Raw genomic sequence first — 17,950 nt, 5'->3', positions numbered from 1 at the left:
GGTGCCTCCTCTGGGCTCTCTCCAGCAGCTCCAGGTCCCTCCTGTGCTGGGCCCAGGGCTGGGGCAGCTCTGCAGGTGGGGTCTCACCTGGGTGGGACAGAGGGACAGAATCCCCTCCCTTGGTCCCCACTCTGTGGGATCAGGCCAGGACATGCACAGAACAGAGCAGGATTTGTCCCTGGTTCCTCTGTCACCCTGATTTGCTGTCACCCTCCTGCAGAGCCCCGTGTGGGTCTGAGCAGGCTGTGCACAGGGGAACAGGGTTTGGGCTGTGTTCCCATAAAAAGGGCTGTGCAAGGGGGTGTCACCCCAAATTATAGCTAAAGAGGAGAGCAGGAAGGAAGAGATCACGTGTGGTAAGGCAGAACCAGCAGCATCACGTCCTGGGAGGAACCATTTCCACCAGCAGTGATTTGGGATTTGGGCTCTGGAGCTGAGGGGAGATTGGCTGAGTTTGCTCTGAAAAAGTCCTCCAGGGAGGGAAGGCAGAGACAGAGGCATCAGGAGTAGTGACAATTTGCAATTCCAGCTTCCATCCAAAGCGTTCCTGCTTTTCCTGTGAGAGGTCCCATGGTGCCCCCTATGAGGCTGGGGGGGATTTGCTGGACACTTTTAGTGGAGCTTTGGGTTGAGAGGTGGGAATGCTGAGCAGGGCTGGAAGCAAGGCTGGCACAGGAACACTTTGGGAAGGATGTCTGGAGAGCTCCAGCTGGAGCCAGCAGGGTTTGTGCTCCTTGTCCTTGCTCCTGTCAGAAGCTGCACAAATCATTTCCCCAGGGAAAGGAGAGCTGGCTTTCACTTTGCCAGGAAAAAATAGAGCAGGAGAACATGAGGAGATGTTTTTTGGTTTTTTTTTTTTTTTTTTCTGTCTTCAAACCCACAAGATTTACTCTTCTTTTTCCTTGACTTGCATAATATGAGAAATCCCCCACAAAACCCCTTGTGAATATGCTGGGCTGAGGCTTTTCCAGCTGGAAGAGATGGGATATTCTGCTTGGAAATGAATGTATTACCCATGAGGTGCTATTTGGGTGCCTGATGTTATTGCTCCTGCAGGTTTGAGCTTTCTGTGATTCTGCTGTAAATTCTATTCATAATTTGACCAATTTCTTCCTTTTTTTCACTTGACTTCATTCCTTTGACGAGATTATTCATATTTCCCCCACATCAGCAGTTGGTCATTGGCCTCCCCTTCGTGCTGCAGGAGGTGAATTAAACAAAGATGGCAAATGAAATGGAAAGAAATTCACTTAGTCCCATGAAATATTAACAGGCATTTATGGGAAGGGAGCCCTATTGCTGCAGAAGGGCTCTGGAGGGTGGGAATTCTCTGTCCTGGACACTTGCAGGGCCTGGCTATGGGATGGCGATTGTCTTCAATGGTGGTTTGGTTCTTTCAATTGAGTGTGGTGTTGTGAGGATCCCCAGGATGAAGTGAGAGATGAGAATTTGACTCCAAGTTCTCAAAAGGCTGATTTATTATTTTGTTATATTATATTATATTATATTATATTATATTATATTATATTATATTATATTATATTATATTATATTATATTATATTATATTATATTATATTATATTATATTATATTATATTATATTATATTATATTATATTATATTATATTATATATAAATATTATATGTTTACATATTATATTATTATATAATATTACAATATTATCATATAATATCATATCTATCATATGCTATACTAAAACTACACTAAAGAAAGAGAAAGGAGACATCAGAAGGCTGGACAAGAATGAATAATAAAAACTCATGGCTGACCAGAGTCCCGACACAGCTGGACTGTGATTGGTCATTAATTAAATCAATTCCCCTGCTGAGTAAACAATTCTCCAAACCACATTCCAAAGCAGCAAAACAGGGAGAAGCTGAGGCTTCTCATCATCCCAGGAGAGGAAATCCTGGCAAAGGGATTTTTCAGGAAATATCATGGTGACAATTGAGGAATGAGCCCCAGGGGCTGAGCTCAGGGCCAGGCTGAGCCTGTGAGCCTGGGGTGGCAGGGGAAGGACAGGGGGCCCTGCCAGGGCTGGAGGGGTGACAAGAACACCCAGTTCTGGGGACAAACAGCTCCCATGGGAAGGAGAAAATCCTGTTTATTCAAGGAAATCTTTTCTTTCCTCTGCATTGATCCTGAATGCTCCAACAACCGTGGAGAGGGATGTCCAGCTGGCATGAGAGCCCATCCTCCAGGATGGTTTATGGACAATAACCACAGGGATGGTTTATGGACAATAATCCCGCAGGGATGGATGCTCCAGCCCTTCCTCAGGTGTGTGGGTGGGAACATGGCCAGAACTTGCTGACAAGATCCTGGCTCTAATTCCTTATAAACCTGAAAACAAGAGGACTCCTAGAGGCGGGGAAGGCCAGGGAAGGTTGGAAGCAGCAAGTGTGAAAGCCCCAGAGGTGAGGAGAGGCTGCTCAGCTCAGGAGCTGTGCTGTGGAGGAAGAGGAGATGTTAACAGAGCTAAGGATCAAAGGCACAGAAATCCAGATAAAAATACCTGGAAAAGCACTGGAAAAATACCTGGAAAAGCACTGGACCAGGCTGTCCAGGGAGTCACCATCCCTGGGAGTGCTCCAGAGACGTGTCCCCATGGCACTTGGGAACCAAATCCCTGTGGTTCAACAGCACTGGGTTGACACTTGGACTTGGAAAACTTAGAGGGCTTTTCCAACCTGATTGATTCTACCATTCCATGAAACACCAATAATTTCCACTGCTATATTTCCCAGAATTATTTTCTAAACCCTGTTGTCTCCTTTTTTTCTCTCTCTGATGTTGTTTTTGAAGGTATTGCTGTCACAATTATTTATTGATGGCATCACCTCGATGTCAGCAAGCCCCAGGCTTGGACCGATGTCCTGGTGGATGAGATGTGCACAAACCTCCCCAGCCTCTGCTCATGGAGCTGGATTATCATTACAAATTCAGATTTATGTCAGGAGCTCGATTTCCATGATGGGGAATATCCTGTCTCTGGAATCAATGGGCAGTTGTTAAATGGATTAAGAAACAGGCAGCTTAAAGCCCTCAAAATGCGATTGTTGGTGGAGGATCAGTGCCGAACAAGCTGCTTGCACAGGAGCTTTGCAGGGTTCAGCTTCCACCCTGCTGTATTTCCCTGTTTTCATGAATGATCCTGAACATATCTATAAATTGCTGTCTGTGCAGTTGGCAGCTGGCTGGGATTTTGCCCTGATGGATAAAGCTGAAGGCAGGGCTCCAATGCAGAGCAACTGCAGCTGCCTGGGAGAGGGACAGCAGGAAAAAGGGGATTGAAATCCAGCAGGTGCTCACCTGGGAGCAGGGAATGGGGGCATCTCTGGCACCTGGGAGCTGCAGGGCCAAAAACTGATTGAAGGCCCCATTGGAGAGCAGGTTATTATGGACACTTAATGCCCTGCCGTGGGGAAATGGATGGACACAGGGAACAGGGGAGGCTGCAGTGGAACAGGAGATTTATCCACCTGGAGGGAAAAGCAGGAGGGAGCTGTCATTTCTCTGCCTGCAATGAGACCTTGGGCAAAGGACTTTGGGCATGGAAGTCTGGTGTGAATTTCTGGTGGAAGAGATCTGTGGGATCTCAGGGTGGGTGTGAGGTGAGGGCAGCTCAGCCCAGCACCAGGGGCTCAAACCCTGCTGGGATCCTTTCCCCATTGCTCACATCCTGATTCCCAGGAAAACAGGGAGCTGTGTAATTAGCAGCCTGTTGTGTCCTTGCTCAGCTTGGCGCATTTCAGAGCAATATGTTTATTTCTAGAGGTGTGGGTGTCGTGCTCCTCACCTGAGGAGGGTGGCTGAGACTTACCAAAACCAGTCCCAGTTTGATCTGGGAATGAAAGGACGAGCCAGGGATGTGTGCCAGGAGCTGGGAGAGATGCTGGGAGAAAGGGGTAAGGAGGGTGTGGCATTCACATTTTCTCTGAAAAATCCCTTCACCCAGGATTTTTCTCCTGGGAAGCTGAGAAGCCTCAGAGAAAAGGAATACAATAATTATCTCATTTGCTTCTCCTGTGTTGTGCTGGTGTGGAATGTGTTTGGAGATTGTTTACCCACAGGTGATTGTTCCATTGGATTCTGCTGTGAGTTGTTTCCACTCTTTGGCCAATTGAGGCCAAGCTGTGTCAGGACTCTGGAAAGAGTCAGGAGTTTACATTACTATCTTTTTAGCACTAAGTATCCCTTCTGTATTCTGCAGTATAGTTTAGTATAGCATTCTTTAATATAATATAGTATCATAAAATAATAAATTAGCCTTCTGAGAACATGGAGTCAGATGCATCCTTCCTTCCTTCCTTCCTTCCTTCCTTCCTTCCTTCCTTCCTTCCTTCCTTCCTTCCTTCCTTCCTTCCTTCCTTCCTTCCTTCCTTCCTTCCTTCCTTCCTTCCTTCCTTCCTTCCTTCCTTCCTTCCTTCCTTCCTTCCTTCCTTCCTTCCTTCCTTCCTTCCTTCCTTCCTTCCTTCCTTCCTTCCTTCCTTCCTTCCTTCCTTCCTTCCTTCCTTCCTTCCTTTCCTTCCTTTCCTTCCTTTCCTTCCTTTCCTTCCTTTCCTTCCTTTCTTTCCTTTCTTTCCTTTCCTTCCTTTCTTTCCTTTCCTTCCTTTCTTTCCTTTCCTCCCCTCCCTCCCCTGAAGGGAACACAAATACAATAGAAGGGAGAAGGGGAGTGTGGCCAGGCTGGAGGGGCTGGGTATCCCAGGGAGGATCAGGGATGTCCTGAACCTGCTGAAGGCCATGTTGAGGTGGAGACCTCACAGATCCCAGCTCTGCTCCTCCCCTGCTCCAGGTGACAAACCTGAGGATATCTGGAGAGCTCTGGTCCTCCAGGCCCAGCAAGGGGAGCAACAAGTTGTGAGCAGGGAGGAGAAATCTGCTCTCCAGTGCCCTGTATCTGCTCTCTCCCGTGCTTGTTCCACTGTTCTCAGGGAGCTGGCTGTGTCCAAGGTTGGGTTGGAATGTTCTCCCCCTCCCTGTCCTGCCTGGGGCTGTTTGCTCAGTCTGCATCCACACACGACCAAACTGAGGCCGTGGGGGACGTTTGGAACAACTTTCCCTTCTAGGCTCTTTCCTGAGCTTCATCCCTGCACTCCACATGATGCAGATGCTGAGGCTGCAAGCAAAAACTGAGATAATGTTATTTGAGAGGAAAACCAAGGAAAATGCTGCCTTGGGCAAGGGGCTCTTCCAGAAGCTGTGGGGGTGGGATTTGCAGCTGGCAGGGGGTGCAGTCCCAGATGGCTGGGGGGGAGCAGGTGTAAATTCCATCTGGAGCTTCACCTCTCCCATCCCTGAGTCACTCACACACAGAGCAGCCACCAACGCCAGCTTTGGAGCTGCAGGAACCTCTCCTTCTTCCTGAGAAGGTTTGGAAGAGGTACTCTGTGCCCCATGGGAGACCTTAATCATCTCAGGAACCTGCATTTCCTTCCTCTGGACACCTGTTTGTCCCTGATTTTTTACAGAAATGGCACAGATAATCCCGAATTCTGGAGGAGCTGCTTGTGATTCACAGTGAATATTTTGTCACTTCATTCTTCCCAGCGTGGGGATGGAAGGGTGGCAGGATCACACATGATCCTGCTCGTGCAGTGTGCTGGATGCATCCCAGCTGGAGAGGATGGCAGTGAGGACTGGGATGATTTAGGGTGCCCTCAGCAGAGAGTTGGAACCAGGAACAGGTTTTCTGGTCTCGTTCTTGGGGTTTGGCTCTGCTGGGTTTGGCTTTACTGGGCTGGGTGTGGGTTTTGGCCATGAGACTCTTGGGAAAAGGCAGCATGACAGGGACAGATCTGGGGAAAAAATCCTTCCATGGGAGGGTGGGCAGGCCCTGGCACAGGGTGCCCAGAGCAGCTGGGGCTGCCCCTGGATCCCTGGCAGTGCCCAAGGCCAGGCTGGACACTGGGGCTGGGAGCATCCTGGGACAGTGGGAGGTGTCCCTGCCATGGCAGGGGTGGGATGGGATGGGATTTAAGGTCCCTTCCCAGCCAGACCATCCCATAATCCTGTGACAACTGTGACAATACCATGGCCATTGGTGGCTGTCACTTGGAGAAAGTGCAGCTGTGACAGTTCATGTAACCCTGGGATGGTTTGGGTGGGAAGACACCTTAAAGATGAACTCATTCATCTTCACATATATGTATCGTGTTGTCAATTGTAGGATGGATCATGATACAAATAGTGCAATGGGAAGAAGGTAAGAGAGTAGAAGTCTATTTTTAGGCTGATGGGGCTTTTGAAGCTTATGATGAGCTTTCATTCCCAGAAAGAGGTGAGGCTTTCTGTTCCGGAATGGATGTAAATTGTTATTGGGATTAGGCTGATTAAGAAGGAAGTTTTGACTGTGTTTATGATTTTGCTGGGGGTATTTTTGAGGTTGTTGGATAGAAGAAATTCCGTGGGAATTTCTGGTTCTGGGAGAACCTCTTGTTCTGCCAGGCTGTGAGGAAGGACCCCTCTCTCCTCCTCCTCCTCGTCTCCCTGTGCTCAGTGTGGCTGGGCCCAGCCTGGCAGGTGCCCAGGGAGGTGGATCGGGATCACAGCAGCCACTCAGAGCTGCGCTCCAGGATTAATGCAGTGGGATTTGGAGAGCTCAGCAGATGCCTGCAGCCCTTCAGGGATCTCTCCCTGCCCTGCTGCCTTCCTGCCCATTCCCTTCCCCTTTTGGTGCCTCAAGTTTTCCAAATGCACATTCCAGGCCGTGTGCTTTCACCTTCTCTTTGGGCTTTCTCTGCTTCCCATCCAGCTCCCACAGCCTCGGGTCCCTTTGGCACAGCTGGCCCCTGCTCTGTCCCCCTCCTGGAGATTCTGCCCTCTGTGGAATTTGGTACCTGGCAAAAGTCAAACTCACCTGCTCTGAGCCCAATCCCTACAAACCCCCCATGCTCCCTGTCCTGCTGCTGTGCTGTCCCACTGCTGGAGAGGGCACCAGGACAAGGCTTTGCATCAGGAGAGTGTTCAGGAGAGCTGGACATGTCCATGGGTGTTCCAGCTCCAGACTTCATCACATCCTGACAAGGGCCACACTCCTGCTTGCACTGGGGAAACCAGTTCTGGGGAAGGGAACGGGAATACTGGGAGTTTGGGTGGGCAGCAGCATCTGAGACCTGCAGTGTCTGCACAGAAAGGAGCAGGGCTGATCTGTGCCAAGCCCAAACCCACCTAAGAGCCCTTTTCCACAGGAATCCTCCATGCTTTACTTTAAGCTCATCATTTTCTCCCTTTAAAAGGTCAGGAGCTTTCCCCTTCCAGTTGTGCCACAAATGGAAAGAGGCCAGGTGGCAACCATGCAGATTTATTTTGTATGACATGAGAACAGCTGAAAATTCTGCTTGTGCTGATGGGCCTGGCAGAGAGAGCCCCACCAGGTGAGGAGCAGAGCACTCACTGCAAAATGGGCTGGTGTAGCCATTGCATTTCCCAGTGCCTCTCCATAGGAATAACTAGGTCAGGTTTTCAGTGCTTAAGAACCTCAAAGATTATTCCTGATTTCATTAAAATAATTTTAAATACCGTCTTTGACCTGTGTGGGTTGGCCAAGTCCTTATTTATTGTTCCCTGTAAGGGAGGGGAGGTGCTAAAATGGAATTTCCAGAGAAGCTGTGGGACATCTCTAAAAGTCCATCTGAAGCCCTGTATACGTTTGTTTAAACCTCTGCAGCTGTCCATCTAAATCTGTGCAAAATTCCATCTGAATCTCTGCAATTGTCCATCCAAAGCTCTGCAAAGTCCATCTAAATATCTGCAAAATTCCACCTGAACCTCTGCAAAACTCCTCCTGAACCTCTGCAAAATTCCACCTGAACCTCTGCAAAATTCCCCCTGAACCTCTGCAAAACTCCACCTGAACCTCTGCAAAATTTCCCCTGAACCTCTGCAATTCCACCTGAACCTCTGCAAAACTCCATCTGAACCTCTCCAAAATTCCCCCTGAACCTCTGCAAAACTCCTCCTGAACCTCTGCAAAACTCCACCTGAATCTCTGCAATTCCACCTGAACCTCTGCAAAACTCCATCTAAACCTCTGCAAAATTCCACCTGAACCTCTCCAAAATTCCACCTGAACCTCTCCAAAATTCCATCTGAACCTCTCCAAAATTCCACCTGAACCTCTGCAAAATTCCACCTGAACCTCTCCAAAATTCCACCTGAACCTCTCCAAAATTCCACGTGAACATCTGCAAAATTCCACCTGAACCTCTGCAAAACTCCATCTGAACCTCTGCAAAATTCCACCTGAACCTCTCCAAAATTCCACGTGAACCTCTCCAAAATTCCACCTGAACCTCTGCAAAATTTCACCCGAACTTCTGCAAAACTCCATCTGAACCTCGGCAAAACTCCATCTGAACCTCTGCAATTGTCCACCTGAACCTCTGCAATTGTCCACCTGAACCTCTGTAATTTTCCATTTGAACACCTGGAAAATTCCATCTAAACCTCTGCCATGATCCCTCTGAACCTCGGCAAAACTCCATCTGATCTTCTGAAATTTTCCATCTGAACTTCTGCAGAATTCCCTCTAAATCTCTGCCCAATCCATCTGCACCTCTGCCATGGTCCGAGCTGACCCTGCACCCCAAGTATTGCACTGTGGAGTACAGCAAAAACATCTGGAGCAGCATTCCCTCAGGGACCTGGGACTTGGAAGAATCCCCAAGAGGGGAAAGAAGGTTTTCTGTGTGGTGGGGAGCCAGGGAAGCTCTGCCTCAGCCACTGTTTGCCCAGGGCTTGGGGAAAGTGCCAGGGAAACACTCCCACCATTCAGAGCTGCATTCCCACCCCTGTCTGCTCCTGGATCCCACCTCAGCCCAGCCCAAATGTCCCTGGCCTGGCTCCCTGCAGCTCTCCTCACCTTCTTTTATTGGAATCAGGACTTTTCCCATTCCCTGGCCTCCCAGGGCACTGCTGGGCTGTAATAATTGATAATTGTTATTGTTAACCAGGGACCTGGTGACTCCCTTGGTATTTCCCTCAGAAGGGTTCTGTGACCTTTTCTCTGAGCAGCTCTCACACCTCCGTGCCTTGCAGCAAGCCTTGGGAATTGAGCAGCATGGAAACCCTCTGGCTACAGAAGGAACTTTAATTTTTGTGCTCCTCATTGGGTTCTCATTCAAATGGGCTGAAATACAAAGTGCTCACTCTGCCCTTCTCCTTCCTCTCCCTGCTGCTGCCCAGGGAAATGCTGGCAAAGCACCAAAAGCAAAACTCTGACCAAATGTTCTTAGGCTAAAGCCAGGCTGCTGCCAAAATTTTGGCAGTGAGGGAGAGCCAGTGGCAGGGATGGGGAGCCCCACAAGTGGAGCTGCTTTGGCACATGCCAGGGAAGGATGGAGCTGTCCAGGGAAGGCTGTGCTGCCCTGAGCTCCTGGAATGAGCCGTGGAGCTCAGCCCCAGCCATGCTGAAGAACCAGTGCCCAAACCCCCCTGGAGCTTTGGGAGGATAGAGTGGAAGAATTGCACAAGATAGAACTCGTTTTTACCTGCTTCCCTTCAAAATATCCCTGCAATATTAAATCTAGAAACCACATGAAGGGAGTGTGATTTAAGAGGGGAAGATGAAGACCTGAAGTGAGGAGCTGGCACATGCACTGCCTGAGATGCATTACGGAAATGACCTTTCAGTCCTGACCACAGCTGGGGTTTCTCCTGCTCAAACCCTGTGCAGGATGTGCTGGAGGGGCTGTGCTGCCAAAGGCAAGGAAAAGCTCCTCAGTCCCAAAGGTTAATGGCTCTGGATGCAGTCCCAGAGGATGTGGGATCAGGGACAAGCCAGGGGTGGGATTCAGGTGCCTAAATCACTGTCCCTCTGCTGCTCCCATCCCAGCAGCTCCAGGCAGGGCTGGCACAGGTCTTACACGGAGCTGCAGCAATCCTGCCTGCAGCACTCTTGCTGCCTCAGGCCTCTAGCCGTGCTCAAAAGGGAATCAGCTCCCTATTTTCAGGCTGCTGGGATTCATCCCCAGTGTTCTGGTGTGAGCTGGGACCCCTGGACCTGGAGCATCCCCAGCAGAACCCCAGAGCTCACCCACGGCAGTGACCTGGCTGTCTGTCCCACCTGAGAGGGGTGTCTGACACCCCAAAATGCCCATGGAGATACAGAGGTGCCCCAGGACCTGCTTCAGCCCCAAATGCTGTGCTGCAGCTGCCTGGGGTGGCAGGACCTGCTGTGCCCCACAGCTGTGACTCTGGTGCCTGTCCCAGGTGTTTCACGGAGGCAAAGCTTCACCCCCATGCTCTCCGCAGCAGAAGAGAGGAAATTCCAGACCACTCCGAGCCGATTGTCCTTCCTCACTGACCTCTCCATCCACCTCCATTGAAATGCATCAAAGCGCTGCCCTCTTCCCCGTGGCACAGGCACAGCCCCACCTTTGGCACGGGACAGAGCAGGAGGCACCAGGAGCAACCAAGGGCAAGATTTCAAACGATGCCCGTGGAATTTCAAGCGATGCCCATGGAATTTCAAACGATGCCCGTGGAATTTCAAACGTTGCCCACGGAATTTCAAACGTTGCCCACGGAATTTCAAACGATGCCCACGGAATTTCAAACGATGCCCGTGGAATTTCAAATGTTGCCCACGGAATTTCAAACGATGCCCATGGATTTTCAAACAATGCCTATGGAATTTCAAACGATGCCCACGGAATTTCAAACGATGCCCATGGAATTTCAAACGATGCCCACTCCGAGCGGGGAATTCGGCAGCTCCAGCGTGTCCCTGCTAATAAACAAAGGCGAAACGCTGTGTGCATCAGCAAAAGGCTTTGTATTGTGAAATGCTGCCTTTATGTCCGAGCAGGAGAGAATTCTGATGATTATTGACCCCGCACTGCAGGAAAGGCACATTAGAATATCTCCGAATCAATGGCAGAGCGGAGCAGCGGGGAGAGGCCGGGCTCTGCAAAGGGCATCGCATTGCAGCTCGCTCTGGCCTCCTGAAAAAAGTTTGCAGAGCATCTGTTGGAGGCCCCCGGAGCCTTTTCTTTCTAATTGCCACGTTTGACAAGGCGATGGCCCGGGGGAGCGGCGGAGAGCAGATAATGGACCCAACTTTAATTGCTTCCAGTTCCATGAGTCAGAACGCTCGGGAATGGCAAAGGGGAAGCTGCAGCTTCACTGAAGGAGCTTTCTGGCTTTCAAGAAAGCTCTGGAGGAACAAATGCTAAACTCAAAGCCGAAGTCTTGGAGGGACTGAAGGTTCCAGGTTCTGGAGTTTCTTTCATGTTTTGCTTTTGATAGGAACTCTCGAGTTAAGTTTTAATCATTTGCTGAAAGAGGGAGGGATGGTTTCTCAGCTAAGAGAGGAGGGGACAGGTGTCATTCCAAGAGCCTTTTCCTCAGGGATGGGCACTGAGATGGGAGCTGAGGTGGGAGGGTCCAGCTGGAGGTGGAGGTGGAGGATCAACATGCATTGGTGATGATGCAGATCCAGCAGTCAGGATGGATTTACCTGGAAGGTGAAGGGAGGATGCTGTTCCCCACTGGGAGCTGGGAATGGGCAGACAGGGAACCTGCTGACCTCTCCCCTCCCTGACACCCCTGAATCACAGAACCCTGGAATGCTTTGGGTTGGGAAGGACTTTTAAGCTTATCTTGTTCCACCCCCTGAGACCTTCCACTACCTCAGGTTGCCCCAAGCCCCGTCCAACCTGGCCTTGAATGTCTCCTGTCCTTCTGGCCTCAGGGCAGGGGGGTTTCCTGGAAAAGCAAGGAGCTCGGGGCCGGAGCTGAACCCAGTGCTCCAGGAAAACAAATTAAAATATCCCTGTGCAAGGTCTGGGTGGCTGATGGCACTTGGTGTCCACTGGGGTCTGGGACACACTGAGAGCAGGCAGAGCTGCTGGTTGGACACCAGTCACTGCAGAAGGGTTTGGGGGAGCAGGGAAAGCTGTGGCAGGGTCCCTGGGGTCTCTGTCACTGCACACCCAGCCTGGCTGGGGACAGAAGGGTCAACTTGGCTTCCCATGGCTTCATCCACTCCTGTCCTTCCCCCTGGCCCTGTCCTGGCTGGGACTGACAGGCTGGGCAGTGCCATGGGTCAGCCGTGACACGGCTGGGCTGCACGCTGGGAAAGCCACTGGAAAAAGGCTTTGGGGGATGATTGACAGCAGCTGTCTCGCTGGAAGGAGCTAATCCGAGCAGCTCATGAACACCAGGTCCCTAATTAAAGTGCACAGCCTGGCCCTGCTGTAATTAATTTCCCAGCAGCTCTCAGTGCCACTGAGTCAGCGCTGCTGGCAGCCTCGGGGCATGGGGGCGGGACAGGGGGGCCGAGCCTGGCAGCAGGATGTGCCCCTGCCCTCCTGGAGCCAAACCTGGCAGCAGGATGTGCCCCTGCCCTCCTGGAGCTGAGCCTGGCAGCAGGATGTGCCCCTGCCCTCCTGGAGCCAAACCTGGCAGCAGGATGTGCCCCTGCCTTCCTGGAGCCAAACCTGGCAGCAGGATGTGCCCCTGCCCTCCTGGAGCCAAACCTGGCAGCAGGACGTGCCCCTGCCCTCCTGGGCACAGTCAGGAGCTGGGCAGGACCCTGCTGCCTGGCCAGGAGCTCCCCAGGGGAAGGGAGACCCTGTGGGTCACCTGTGCCTACCCAGCTGTGGGACAGCTGGCACAGGGCAGGGTGATGCTCATGGCTCATGCCAGCAGCTCTCTCCCCATGTACACAGGGATTTACATGGATGTACCGTGTCCTCAGGTGGAGCTGGGACGGGGATGGTGTCATTGTGCCTTCTTTCTGTTGGCAGTGGGTTTTTGCATTCCCTCTGCTGTTTCCCATCCTAAGGGCTGTGGGATGCACTCAGGCCGTGGCTGGGTTGTCCCCAGGCCGTGGCAGGGAGGAGCAGCCTGGGGACAGCTGGATGCTGCCCCACGTCCCAGTCCTGTTTTGCTGCATTGGGAGGTGTTGCATGAGGAGGTGACTCCAGTGTCACCCCTGGCCCCATCACCCAATCACAGAGCTGCCAAGGGAGGCTCCAGCAAGTCCCATTTCTCTGCCCACGGGGTTTCATTATCAGCTGCAGAGGGATGGCCAGAGAGTGGCCAGCACTGTTTTAATTTCCCAGGAGGCTGCTCTTGGTGTGCCATGGCTGCAGCAGGGAGTCTCAGCTGTCTCCTTTTACTGTGCTTCATGCAATGGGACGTGACACGTCAAAACATGACAAGGCAGCCAAAATGTGTCACAACACTGCACTCAAACTCTGCCTTGCAGGGTTGCTCAGCAGCTGATAGCATCAGGCTCCAATTATCTCTGCATGCTGAGCTGGGGTTTTTTTCCCTTGTGGAATATGATATATGGGAGTCTCCTGCCTGTATTGGACTATTGGATCACATCAGATTTATTAACCACACATGGTGAATTGTTCTGACCAGACTGACACCCAAAGCTGGGATTCTGGCCTGTTCTTGCAGGAATGAGACTTTCCCACCTCGGCTTTTCCAATTGTTATTCCTTCAGTGAAGATTTGGTGAGGTTTCTGTATGATTAAAATCCGTTATTGTTGGTGTTTGTCATGGTTTCATTGGCCACGTCAGCTCCTGCCAGCTCTAAGGGAGGTGCAGCCACTGCCTTCAGATTCCCCCTGGAATTTGCAAGGCTGGATTTGGCTCCAGTCTCCCCAGTTCATCTCATTCTGCTCCTCTGGGCTTTCCTGTCTGGCTTTTTGCACTCTGCTTTTCCACCTTACTTTGTAATGAGGCGTCAACATTCTGGAACAATATTTAGAGTTTTTCAAAGGATAAACCCTTCCACAAGAGAAGCAAAGCTGCCCTTGGCCCGGGGCTGGAGATTCCCAGCGGTGGGGAGGACATTTCCTTTGGCCAGAGGTGCTGTGATGAGCTGGGAAGGAGTCACAGTGTCCCTGCTCACATGTGGCATTCCCAAACGGAGCCTCCCGCTGCTCTGGCTGCTCTCCATTCATTTTATCTCCCGTTTGGAGGAATCAGACTAATTACTGGCTGCTAATTGCTGGGAAAGCACTGCTGGCACTGCCTCCCTTCCCACCAGCAGCAGGGAACAGCCTGGCTCTCCTCAGGTCTCTAGCAGGACCTTCAGGGACCCTCGAGGTGCCTCTGGAGAACCATGCTCTGTCCATCCCCTCCCTCCCCCCAGGCTCATTCCCAGCTCCCAGCTGGGGAATTTGGTGAACCAAGATGCTTCCCTGGGATTCCCAGCTCCTGGGGAAGTGGCTGGGCATCACCAGGAATAAAATTGTTCCTCTCTGGGGTTTTTCAGCCCCATGGGGCTGCCAGCATGCTTGGGACACATGGAATCTGTTCCTGCTTTGCACACTTGGTGGGATCCCTGAAGGAAGCCTTGCACGTGACTTTCTCCTACAACAGCACAATGGAAAATCCTGCTGTTTCCTCCTCTTCCTCGGTGGCTGCACAGGTTCAAAGGAAAAAAATATGGGGAGAGAGGAAGGAGGAATATGTGGCTTAAAGTTTTGAGCAGGAGAAGGAAAGGATCCTTTTGGCCCTGAGACTTCTCCAGGCAGGTCTGACCTGAAAGTTATTCTGGGAATGTCTCACAGTTATTTCTCCCAGGAGATCAAATCAGTCCAAAATTATTTGTGGAAAGTCACAGTCATGTTTTGAGAGCAGTGTGGGGAGACCTGCTTGTTTGGAAGAGTTGTTCCGTGACCCTGCAAAGTGAGGAGCTGGTGGCACTGCTGGGATGGGATTTGGGGTTCCCTGGTACATCCCAGGTGCTTTTCCAGGGGCTGAGCTGTGCCAGGTGTGCCCATGGCAGAGGGAAATGCCCCAGAATTTGCTCACAGGTAAGATCTTGGGAACAGGGCTGGTGTTGGATGTGCAAATCCAAAGCGCTGATCCCACTCTTTCACCTCCTGAGGGTGCAGGGCAGAGGAGGCACTGGGAATCTATCTCTGCAAGTGTACATTGATTTAAGCTCTTGAGCTGAGTGACAGAATCCCATTTTTAATCCTACATTTTAATCACTGGCTGCCCTGGCATCTGTTTGTGGTTGGTGGTGCCACACTCAGAGGGGGAGTTTCAGACTCCTCTGCCAGGAGAAGCGCTCTCCATGACCCTGCCTAATCCCCACCCTATTTCTGTCCTTCCTCAGGAAGCAAACTGCTGATTTTGGTGCTTTGCTTGAACATCCCATCAGAAGTGGAGTCCTGCCCCGGGGCGTGCGTATGCTACAGTGAACCCAAGATCACCATCAGCTGCCAGCAGCAGGGGCTGACAGCCATCCCCACGGAGATCCCCATCCAGAGCCAGCGCATCTTCCTGCACAACAACCGGATCACCCTGGTGAGGGCCACCAGCTTCACCTCCTGCCGCAACATGACCATCCTGTGGATCCACTCCAACAACATCAGCCTCATCGAGCCCGGGGCCTTCTACGGGCTCACCAAGCTGGAGGAGCTGGACCTTAGCGACAACACGAACCTGAAATCCATCAACCCCGTCACCTTCCGGGGGCTCGTGCACCTCCACACCCTCCACCTGGATCGCTGCGGGCTCCTGGAGCTCTCCACGGGGCTTTTCCGAGGGTTGTTCTCCTTGCAGTACCTCTACCTTCAGGATAATAACCTCCAGATCCTGCTGGACGACACCTTCATCGACCTGGCCAACCTCACGTACCTGTTTTTGCACGGGAACAAGATCAAGAGCCTGTCGGAGAACGTCTTCCGCGGGCTGATCAACCTGGACCGGCTGCTGCTGCACCAGAACAGGGTGAGCCTGGTGCACCGGCGCGCCTTCCACGACCTGGGGAAGGTGATGACCTTGTACCTGTTCAACAACAACCTGACCGTGCTCACGGGGGACACCATGGCCCCCCTGGTGTCCCTGCAGTACCTGCGCCTCAACGGCAACCAGTGGATCTGCGACTGCCAGGCCCGCTCGCTCTGGAATTGGTTTAAGCAGTTCAAGGGCTCCTCCTCGGAGCTGGAGTGCCACCTGCCCCCTCGCCTGGCGGGGCGGGACCTGAAGCGGTTGCAGAGCTCGGAGCTGGACAGCTGCGTGGACTCCTTCAACCAGATCCGCACCAGCGTCTTCAGCACCAAAACCAGGTCGGGCAAGCTCCCGACGGGGCTGCCCCCGCTGGGCTCCCACGACGGCTCCTCCAAGTGCTGCCAGCCAGAGATGGACAAGTCCTTCATTTACGAGGCCAAGGGCAAGGCAGGGCCCTCCTCCCACAGCAGCCGCTCATCCAACAACCACCTCAAGGAGAAGGAGAACATGTCCAGGCCCAAGTACATGGAGACGGACCGTTCCAAAAACGGCAGCAACAAGCAGATAAACGATTCCCCCTTTGGGACCTTCCCCAGCATTGTAGACCCTCCTTTGACCAAGTTGAGACCCGAATTTCTAGAGCCCATTGAACCTTCCACAGTCCCAACCAAAAAGAGGCAGGGCTGCTCTAAAAAGAACAGATCAAAGGCCCAGTGCCGCCTGACCCAGCAGGGGAACAGCTCCACGTTACAGCTCAGCCTAAGCCTTTTGATCCCCCCCTTGGTGTGGAGCTTACTGTTATTCTGCTAAAATTAACTCTTTTCCTGGGTTGATGACACTTTAATACTCGACTTTTGCTGACCTCCATAAATGTTGCAAACAAAAGCAGGACTCCCATCCACCCTGAGAAAGCTTTGTTACACAAAACTTAACTGGATGCCTTTATTAAAACAAACAAACAAACAAAAACAAAACAAAACAAAACAAAAAAGACAAATACTGAGATGTACATAATTTATTTGTCCTGAAACCTGTGAATTATACCTTTGGTCTTCGGAACTGCACTTGCCCACAAAGCAGCTTTTGCTACAGCAGATGGTAAAGAAATGTGGTTTATTTACAGGAAAAAAAAAAAGAAGTGTAAGAAATGCTCTGAAAAGAATGTCTAAAGTCTGTTTGTAACTCACCATCTCACTGAACAATGTTGCAGGTTCCCATTTGCAGAGGTAATGGATTTGATGCTGTTTTAATCCTATGTTGATGACTCTTGCAGTTTTTCCGTCTCCATTCCATCCTTCACACCACGTTTACGGGCAGCATTTGTTAAAGAATGCTGCCTGCCCCTTCACAAGATTGCAGTATATATAGATATGCATTTTATTTTACTTGTGTACAAGTATACAAAAAAAACCTATAAAATAAAGATTTCTTTTTCCTAAGTGGTTGTCATCTGCGAGGGGTGAAGGACTGGGAGCAGCTGAAAAGCTGAAGATTTAAAAGGATGTGGAGTGTGATCTGAGCGTTTAACACCACAGTGATAAATAAGGCATTTTTGGGTGCTTATGCAACATATAACTGGTGCCAGCAAAGGGTTTGGTTGTGTGAAACATGCCCTGCTCATGCTCCTGTTTCCCTGCAAACTGTCCCACCTCCTCCCAGCATCATCTGGGTTCCAGAATGATCAGAAGAGCAGGAAATGCTGGCCCAGCCCCTCAGAGCTGGGGTAGAGGAATGTCAGAAACAATCCCAGGATTTGGGCAGGGCCGTTTTTCTCCTGCTCTGCACAGATGGACTCAGCTCTGTGGTAGGTCCTGAGTGGGGCAGCACTGGGATTTAGGGAATAGGGGGGTTTTCTCCAGAAACACAGGGCCTGGCAGCTCAGGTGCCCATCCCTGGAGTCACTGTGCCACTGGCTTCATCTCCAGGGTGACCTTGTGATGCTGAGAAAATAAACCATTGCTGTCCATGTGCAGTGGATGCCACCCCATGGGACCCAGTGAGCCATAAAGTGGAGCTGGCTGTGCCCCCCTGGCACTGCAGCCACCCCCTGGGCCAGGCTAGGGAGGGTTGGGCGCAGAGCTTATCAGGAGGCTGCTTTTCCTTATCAAAGCATAGAGATTGTCCTGTGCCCCTCTGTCCTGCTGGGGTGTGGAGGTCTCTGAAGGCAGGATCAGCCTGTCACACACAGCTGCCAGGGGCTGGGGGCCAGAGAAGGG

At 51.5% G+C, this 17,950-nt stretch overlaps 1 protein-coding gene across 1 annotated transcript in view; it reads left to right on the top strand.

Annotated features, from left to right (window-relative positions):
* The window catches only part of RTN4R (reticulon 4 receptor), a 98,352-nt gene extending 81,179 nt beyond the window's left edge, over nt 1-17,173 (top strand). The window contains exon 2 of the mRNA XM_058037158.1: nt 15,118-17,173. Within this exon, the coding sequence (XP_057893141.1) occupies nt 15,118-16,544 (1,427 nt within the window). The 3' untranslated portion in view covers nt 16,545-17,173. The remainder of the gene's footprint in view (nt 1-15,117) is intronic.
* The last annotated feature ends 777 nt before the right edge of the window (nt 17,174-17,950 follow it).

This window comes from Melospiza georgiana, chromosome 18 (genome assembly GCF_028018845.1).
Source record: "Melospiza georgiana isolate bMelGeo1 chromosome 18, bMelGeo1.pri, whole genome shotgun sequence".
NCBI classification, from domain to species: Eukaryota; Metazoa; Chordata; class Aves; order Passeriformes; family Passerellidae; genus Melospiza; species Melospiza georgiana.
Note: the sequence above shows the minus strand (reverse complement) of the source record. Positions and strands in the feature narration are given on the sequence as shown.